Source organism: Felis catus, chromosome A2 (genome assembly GCF_018350175.1).
Source record: "Felis catus isolate Fca126 chromosome A2, F.catus_Fca126_mat1.0, whole genome shotgun sequence".
Taxonomy (NCBI): Eukaryota; Metazoa; Chordata; class Mammalia; order Carnivora; family Felidae; genus Felis; species Felis catus.
This window is the reverse complement of record NC_058369.1, coordinates 10,440,754-10,449,825: the sequence shown is the minus strand read 5'-3', so window position 1 is coordinate 10,449,825 and position 9,072 is coordinate 10,440,754. Positions and strand designations below refer to the sequence as shown.

Sequence of the window (9,072 nt, the reverse complement as noted above, 5' to 3'; positions counted from 1 at the left end):
GAACTCCGGACTCAAAGTCTGAGCTATAACTGCTCGAAGACATTATATGGCACAGCTGCCCGTGGATGAGGGGGCAGAGAAGAGAGGTGTGGGCATAGCTGCTCCTTTTTCTCCTCTTGAAGAAACTCCTCAGACGGGTCTCTTCACCAGGCTCCCCCAGGCTCTCCCCTTTCCTCACTACTTCTAGTCCATTTCTCCACCTCCCTTCCCATCTTGGTCTGCCAGCATCACTATATTCCCCTACCTCTATCCACCTAGTCTTCCCTAAGTCTGCAAACCCCGCCCCCACTTTCTACAAACCATTGCCCACCCCCTTCATCATCCCATTTTCTCTCCCATCCCAATCTCCCTAAGTCCGGTAACCTCCACCAAGTCCAGAGTCACCCTGCGCCCAATGGCAAAGAACACCAAGAACATTCTGATTCCATTCAAACACCCATCACCTATTTCCTTCCCTGGTCTCATATATCTGCCCAATCCTTCCCATTCTTCTCACACTTTTCCTATATCCCTATTTCAACAGCAGCCTTTCAGCCCCTCACCTGGCACCCTGAGCCCTATCAGGGATGCAAACACTTCTAGCCTTCCTCTGTCTCTACCAAATACTTGGCCCCATATTAAATTTATTATAATTTCTCCCCAAGTTCTCACTCCTTCCCATGCTTCCAGGGCTCCTGTACTTCACTGCCTTCTTTTACAACCACACACTCTTGTTTCCCCTTGTTCTCCCCTCCATCCACCCTGCTTGTACTCAATGGTTCCAGCCACCTGAGAACCACTGGACTTCTGTCCATCCCACATCGCCAGATCAATAATCCCCAGAGTGTCCTGGGTGCTCCAGTCCCACCAGCTCACCTCATTTTTCCTCAGGTCCACAAACCTCCCCCATTTTCCCACCCCCTCCCTTCCTGTTCCCCCAGTTGTTATACCACCTCAGACCTACTCAGCCCACCGTCCTGAATCCCCGCAAGCCCTCTAAGGGGCCCCACTCCTGCACCTTCCTGCACCCTCCAGCCACCATTCCTCCATGTCTCCCTCTATCTATCCCCTGTCCCTCCTAGTCTTTCCCATCCATCCCCTACCCCCTGTCTACGGCCGTACTCACCCCTGATGCGGTCTCTCTCCAAATCCCTGTTGCTCCCACTTCCCCCCAGCCCCTACACACCACCTAGTGTCTCCCCAGTTCCCCTAACACCAGCTTCTCTCAAAACAACCCAATGCCTATCAAGCCCCCTCACCATCCCTGATCTTCCCATCTTCACTCACAAAATATCTCACTTAGTTCTTCCCAGGCCCCTATCCCTACCTATCAGTCTTTGGAACTCCTAGCCCAGAATGTCCCAAAGGAAGGATGACTGATCTAGCTCAGCCCCTAGCATTCCCCAGTGGTCGGTCCCCTCCATGCATTCTATTTTACTACTCCTTCCCCCAGTGCCCTGGCTTCTATTTCACTTCTTAAGCCCACTTTTCTGGGGCACCTGGGTGGCTCAGTCAGTTAAGCAGCCTACGTCAGCTCAGGTCATGATCTCGTGGTTCATGGGTTCAAGCCCCACATCAGGCTCTGTGCTACAGCTCAGAGCCTGGAGGCTGCTTCGGATTCTGTGTCTCCCTCTCTCTTTGCCCCTTCCCTGCTTGTTCGTTCTCTCTCTCTCTCTCTCTCTCTCTCTCTCTCTCTCTCTCTCTCTCAAAAATAAATAAATAAACATTTTTTAAAGCCCCCTCTGAATCCCTGGGAACTTCCATATCCCAGATGCTCTCTCTCACAATCTTACATGGCTAGAACCCAAGAACCCAACCTCTGGATATCAAAGTCGTCCCTGGGACTTGATGACTCTAAGTCTGCATGTTCTGCTGTTTGTGGTTTTGTGGTCCCTGACTTTTAAACTTACCAGTTCCATGACACATGGGCTCCTTAACTTTCAGCTTCTGAAAGCTTCTTGTAACATACTTCTGGTGTCCAGATTCTACGTTCTCTACCAAGGTGCTAAATCCTGATTGAGTCCCTGCTTCCTCGTCCACACAATAGCCATCAGATCAAGGAATGGGGGCAAGTGGTGACGTAAGCTGCTCACAGCCGCCCCCCAAAGCAGAGAGCTGAAGGGAAAGACCTCTTCAACCCTGTCTCTTCGTCCCTCGCTGCCACCTTTGATGGATGGGTCTTGTACTGGAGCTCTAGTGTGACAAGCGGAATCTCACTTCAGAGACTTGCCTCATGGCAGTGTCTAACTTGAGGACAGAATTCTGGAGAAATGAGCTAGAAACAGCCATGCCCACTTGCCCCAGTTAACTCTCGTCTTTGGGTTTCCTACCAGAACTTAGTCTTTATTTTCTCACTTAACATTCAAAAATGACCCATCAGGAAATTAACACTGTTATTCCCATTATAAATAAGGAGACAAGATTTGATAGGCTTTAAAGGTGAAGAGAAAGGGACAAATGCTGAGATCTGCCTCCCAAACCGTCACCATCTAGGGATGCTGCTATCAGATAACCCTCGAGCTCTCTCCCACCTGCCCTCCCCAACGAGGGTTTGTCCCACGCCTACCATGTCCCCACAGGCACAGGATCCCCTGGACCACAGTACCCCTTTCTTCTGGTTTTCCATCTTACAGATTGTTGTGGACTGAATGTTTGTGCCCTCCTACCCAATGCATATGTAAATTCCCTAACCACCACCACCCCCCCCCACTCCCCCGCCATGAATGTTGTACGTAGGAAAATCCGTTGAGGTGAGTTTTCTGGCTCATAGATTGTCAACATCTGGACTCGTCTTTGTAGGAAGGAGAGGCTTCGGTGAAGGGCTTAACCCAGAGTGACCAAGAAATTGAGCCACAGCTGGCCCTTTCTATGTTGGAAGTTTTCTAAGCACACTTAAAGGCACATACAAATTCCAGATTTTGCAGGAACTGAATGTCAAGCATGGTTGACGTCTTTCACATTGCCGACACGATGAATTTCTTGAAACACACACAACAAAGTCTTACTTGTCCTCTGTCAGGGGCTCAGAGAATAACAGTTCCAGTTTTCCACGGATTTAAGAATATATAATTCAAAGGGTTGTTTTAATTAACCTAGAAAAAATAATATTTTACAAATTATGTCTAAGACCACAGAAAGATAATTTTAAAGTTTCCATTGAAAAAAACAAATAAGAAATTTAAGGAGCCTTCAATTTTTTTGTGAGTTTCAATCATCAAATTTCCTTGCCAGATGGTTATGTCAGAGGATCATCATAAAGGCCATATCACAAAGTACTTTGAGAAACACTGGTCTTCCTCAAAAGTCCCATCTCCCTGCATTTCCTAACCCCCAAGGTATAGAAGACAAGAACAATGAAATACACTACAGAAAAAAAAATGATCTGTTTCAAGATATACGCCCTGGTCTCTCTGCTTCTGAGTTTGTAAAATGTTGCTTTACACATGGAGAAATAAAAGAGGGGGGGGGAATTAATGCAAGGCTGGAAATACTGTGTGTCGTCAACCACCTAAGATGTAAAGTCAAAAACATGGATTTCGTCTTGTTCCCCCTTATCCTTTCCATTCCCAATATAAGTTGCTTCTTCCCGGGTCTACAGGAAGATCACTGTAATTTCTGGTGTTTGAGTAGGGCAGGCTCCCATGCTAATCTCTATACAATAAGTTGATAAAAATTGTGCTTCATGAAATTATTCAGAACTGAACACAAGAGCAAATATTTTGTTTTTCTTGAACGAGGCTTCAGGAAGCCACAGAATAGATGCCAGGATGAGGCCCTCCTGTATCTTCAAACACTAGAGGCACCAAGTTTTAGGAGACAGCCGAAGATAAAGTCACATTAAGCAATGGAATTGCTTGGTTCTTTGCCCACAGATAGTAGAAACAGCTGATCAGATTACTTACATTTTAGACACCTTCATTGGCTATCTGATGCTAGTTTTCTCACAGAAAGTATGTTTCTTTCCTTCGCTGGGTATACGATCTCAGGGTAGGGAGTAGATATTTACTCAAAAACTATAATATAAGGCAGATTTTTGGTGGTTCTACCATAGGCAAACCACACCTACATACAACAGGTGGGGTGCCTGGGTGGCTCAGTCTGTTAAGCATCCGACTTCAGCTCAGGTCATGATGTCACAGTTCATGAGTTCGAGCCCCATGTCGGGCTCTGGTGCTGACAGCTCAGAGCCCGGAGCCTGCTTCATATTCTGTGTCTCCCTCTCTCTCTGCCCCTCCCCTGCTTGTGCTCTGTTTCTTTCTCTCTCTCTCTCTCTCTCTCTCTCTCTCTCTCTCTCTCTCTCTCTCTCAAAAAGAAATTAAGGAAAGAAAGAAAGAAAGAAAGAAAGAAAGAAAGAAAGAAAGAAAGAAAGAAAGAAAGAAAGAAAGAAAGAAAGAAAGAAAGAAAGAAAGATGAATGGAACAATGGGCCACTAGCTAAAGAATACAAGCAGCCTCTAGATGCTGGAAAAGATGAGAAAACAAAACTCCCCCATAGTCTCCAGAAGGAATTCAGCTCGGCTGACACCTTGATTTTAGTCCCCTAAGACCCATTTAAAACTTTGAACTTCTAAATCTGTAAGATAAATTTTTGTGTGGTTTTCAGCAGTACGTCTGTGATAGCTTGTTTACGACAGCGGTAAGAAACTAATACAATCAAAGTATAGGAATGGAAATATCCATCTTCTGGGGCTCTGGAGCAAGGGAAGCTCGGGTCCTAGTCAGGGGATCCTAGGAGCTAGCTCCCAGGGATGGGAACATGCCTTGCTGACGCTGAGCTAATTCAAGAACATGAAGGGTTAAGTACTGTTAGCATGCCCTAAACAGAAAGGTGTGGGCTGAGTGTCACATTCTTCCTGAGTAAGCTCAAGCCCCGAGTGGGACAGGGCTGCGATACAGCCAGAATGGAGCATCTCAGATCTTTGGGACCCTTCCCTTGTACAGATGACATCAGCTGCACTGAGGGATGCTGCATTGGTCCTGCCTGGTTACACTCCACATCCTTGGCTGAAAAGCGTTCACAGTGTGTGTGTGTGGGGGGGGGGGGGGGATGTTCAGCCCCCTTCCACCAAAGCATGAGCCACCTGAAAGCCTGCAAGTGGAAGCAAGTAATTCGTTCCAGTTGAGTGAACCCAAGAAAACTGTCTCATGTGTATGGAAGAGAGAAAGGAGGCAGTGAAAGATTTTAGATGTTTACCGATTTGACCAAGTTCACATAGCAAGCCCTTGATAGAGCTGGTATTTCATTCCAGACCTGTTTCAGTTGGAGAACTAAGATCTACACGATGCTCTTGGGTCATAAGGAAATACTTGGGTGTCAATAAGGAGACATGATGGTCAATAATAAAACAACAGGGCAGAGGGGCGCCTGGGTGGCTCAGTGGGTTAAGTGTCTGACTTCGGCTCAGGTCATGATCTCATGGTTCATGGGTTCAAGCCCCGCATCAGGCTCTGTGCTACAGCTCAGAGCCTGGAGCCTGTTTCGGATTCTGTGTCTCCCTCTCTCTCTCTGACCCTCCCCTGTTCATGCTCTGTCTCTCTCTGTCTCAAAAATCAATAAACGTTAAAAAAAAAAAAAAAAAAAAAAAAAAAAAAAAAAACAGGGCAGAGAATTGTCTTGAAATTCCCGAGAGAAAGGCGTCATAAACTAATCAGTAGTTTGTTCTAATATTTTACTCCCCTCCTGGTCAGGCAGTTCATTCACTCATTTATTCATTCATTTGTTTGCTCATTGGATAATTATTGAGCACTTGGAAAGTTGGGAAGAGACTGATGACCAAGCAAGTTCCTGCCCCTTCTGCAGCTGTGGTGTGTTCATTTAATTTAATTTGATCAGCCACACAGCAATTATGTGCAGAGCATTTCTGTATGCCTGACGCTGTGTGAAATGTTGGGGATACATGAGAGAGAAAACCAACACGGTGCCTGCTGGGGCTGAAGTCTAGAGGGAGGACAGACACTGACCAAAGAGCAGACACCAAGAGTAAAATGACTCTGACAAACGCTCAGCAGGAAAAGCTAGGGGCCATGAGAGTGGAAAACAAGAAGATCTGACCTAATCTGAGTGAGAAGAGAAGGCTTCTCAGAGGAATAGACACATGAGCTAAGATCTCAGGGCTTCCATAGTTTTGTGTCAAGGAAAACAGAAGAGTGTTTCAAGGAGAGGAAATATATGCGAAGCCTTTGTTCCAAAGAGGCACAGTGAAGGGGCACCTGGGTGGCTCAGTTGGTTAGGCGAATGACTTCGGCTCAGGTCATGATCTCACGGTTCACAAGTTCGAGCCCCGCGTCAGGCTCTGTGCTGATGTTGCAGAGCCTGGAGCCTGCTTCCAATTCTGTGTCTCCCTCTCTCTCTGTCCCTCCTCCGCTCGCGCTCTGTCTCTCTCTCATAGAGAGAGAAGGGCATGTGAGTAGAATCTAGAGGGGATAAGGATGGAGTGTTTCATGAGAAAGGACTGAGAATCAGCGTCACCAGTTTCTGAGAAAACGTAGGGCCACGGAGATCATTGTGGGTCTAAAAGATGTTTGTTTCGGGGCATGAAGGGGAAAAGACACCATATTTGCTAGGTTGAGGGAGTGAGTTTAAGGCAAGGAAATGGAGACAGACAGAAAAGTCAGCTCTTAGCCTGTGGCTAAAAAAAGGTAAGTAGTACGTGCTTTTAATTTTTTTTTAACATTTTTTACTTATTTTTGAGAGACAGAGAGAGACAGGGCACGAGCGGGGGAGGGACAGAGAGCGAGGGAGACACAGAATCCGAAGCAGGCTCCGGGCTCCGAGCTGTCAGCACAGAGCCTGACACGGGGCTCGAACCCACAAACTGTGAGATCATGACCTGAGCTGAAGTCGGACACTCAACCGACTGTGCCACCCAGGCGCCCCAGTGGTACCTGTTTTTAAGATAGAAGAGAACCAAACATGTTTCCTTGACTACGGGAGGAATATTCCCAGATGGTAACAGAGGGAAGGGGAAGGAGAGAAGGAGGACGTGTGAACAGTAACTTAAAGATAACTGATAAGGCATGACGATGGGACCCAAAGAGCAGGTGGAAGCAGTCTCCACTGAGCAGGAGAGAGACTGCATCCATGACACAGGGATGTGAAAAGGATGCACGAGGATGTTTGGTTGGAATAGGCAACGGCATGGAGTTCACAAGGTGTCATCGTGAGGGCTCTGATTTTCCCTGTGAAACAGGTGGTGAGAACATTTGCTGCAAAAGGGGGAAGAGACAGAAGATTCAGGGGCAGAACCAGTGGTAGTGGAGGTTGGGTGAACAAGGTAAAGAGAGAAACACAGAAGGACTTCCTGGCAGCATAGGGGGCTCCTTTAGATGGGAAGGAAGACCCAAGGGATTTCACAGAAAGTGGGAGAGGTGAGAAAACGTAGGTAAAGAACTTGGTTAAGGGGCGCCTGGGTGGCTCAGTCGGTTGGGCATCCGACTTCAGCTCAGGTCATGATCTCACGGTTCGCGAGTTCGAGCCCCGCGGCGGGCTCTGTGCTGACAGCCCGGAGCCTGGAGCCTGCTTCGGATCCTGCGTCTCCCTCTCTGTCCCTGCCCTGCTCTCGCTCTGTCTCTGTCTCTCTCTCAAAAGTAAATAAACACTTAAAAACTTTTTTAAAAGAACTTGGTTAAGTCTAAACCAGTAGGTGTTGGCTCTTGGTAGCCATCGCCACGAATTATCCTACACCATTGCTGTTGTTCCTTCCTGGCTCCGCAGTGGGTAGAGGGTGCGGAAAATATAGGCGGTCTGGTGAGAAAGTCCAAGATGCCAGCCAACGCTTCTTTCTGTTTAATTCATAAATACGCACACCAACCTTCCCCATGGTTGCCTTTCTGGGCCTTTGCCTTTTCTGCTCAGTGACTGTGCGATACGGGTGGGTGTAGAGAAAAAGGATAAGGATAATGCGGCTCTGACGAGAACGCGCATCACCCCTTCAGAGCATTGATTCTTGTTTGTTGGGTAGCCATGCCTGCCACACGGCAGGTGTGTAATAAGAGTGTTGGTGTGTAAGAGTTAAGAGGAACACGGTTCCCTGAGGACTAAGAACAACATATAGTCTTAAACAAACCTTTCCAAGGAGACCGTGGGTAATAGTCCATGAGTCAAACGCAAACCAAGGGGGAACCACCCTAGAGCGTCATCTATCCGCTGCATATAAAGTTGTTCAGTGTGACAAGCACTGTACTTGGACAAGGACGGCACTCAAGCGGATCAGTTAGGGAAGGGCTGTGGGAGCAGAACGCGATCCTACCGTGTTGGGGGTGGAGGCATCAGACACGGCCCTGCTGGACAGTGTGTACTTCTCAGACTCGGCTTTGGCTTTCCTGGCCCTTCTAAACCATTTCCTGTACTGCTCCCAGACCTGCAAGGGTGAAGCATGCTCTGGGTCAGCTCACTGGGCGGGGTGGGGACAGGAAGAGTCCTGGATGGGGGCCGGACTGTGGTACCTGCTGGCTGAGGAGGCAGTACACCAGGAAGATGAACGCTCCCTGCAGGCTGTTGATGATGGTGAAGAGGTAAGCCATGACGCGGGCAGCTGGCCCCACCTGCAGGAGGCCCAGACACCACGTGCAGCCCAGGATGAGGAGCTGAGCCGTCGCTTTGAATGTCAGCATCCTGGGTAGGAGGAGAGAGGAGGCTCGTGATGCACCGGGAGCAACACAAGCCATTCTCCTCCCCGCCCCACGGAGGCTGCTGTCACCCCCTGTCGGTGATGAGTTCTCAGACTGACTTGTGATGGGCTCTGATCTTTACTGTCAGTGATTCCCCACAGCCAAAATGCCACTTGGGACCAGGAAAGTGTCTTGACTTGCATTGAGGAGGATAGGGATACCTCACAATGTAAGTTTCAAAAGTTTTACAGTGCTCCCTGGAGATCCTGAAATTCATTCAACCAACACCACCGAGGAGGGTCTGTGCTGGGACCTGGGCATTAAAAATAACAAAGGCAAGGGGCACCTGGGTGACCCCGTTGCGCGGCTGACTGAGGCTCAGGTCGTGATCTCGTGGTTTGTGACTTCGAGCCCCACACTGTGAGTGTGGAGCCTGCTTGGGATTCTTTCTCTCTCTCTCTCTCTCAAAATAAATAAGTAAACT

General features: G+C 48.2%; 1 protein-coding gene across 4 annotated transcripts in view; it reads right to left on the bottom strand.

Annotated features, from left to right (window-relative positions):
- Positions 1–2,295: 2,295 nt before the first annotated feature.
- Positions 2,296–9,072, bottom strand: part of ADGRE2 (adhesion G protein-coupled receptor E2) — a 36,588-nt gene continuing 29,811 nt past the window's right edge. Inside the window, exons 18-20 of one of the 4 annotated variants that reach the window (XM_023241032.2) lie at positions 8,424–8,592; positions 8,228–8,338; positions 2,296–3,071 (exon numbers count right to left, since the gene is read on the bottom strand). In XM_023241032.2, coding sequence (XP_023096800.2) covers positions 3,063–3,071; positions 8,228–8,338; positions 8,424–8,592 — 289 coding nt within the window. In that variant the 3' untranslated portion in view covers positions 2,296–3,062. Of the gene's footprint in view, positions 3,072–5,595; positions 6,393–8,227; positions 8,339–8,423; positions 8,593–9,072 lie in introns of those variants that run through there. The other 3 variants (XM_045047185.1, XM_045047173.1, XM_045047177.1) reach the window with 3 other exon arrangements.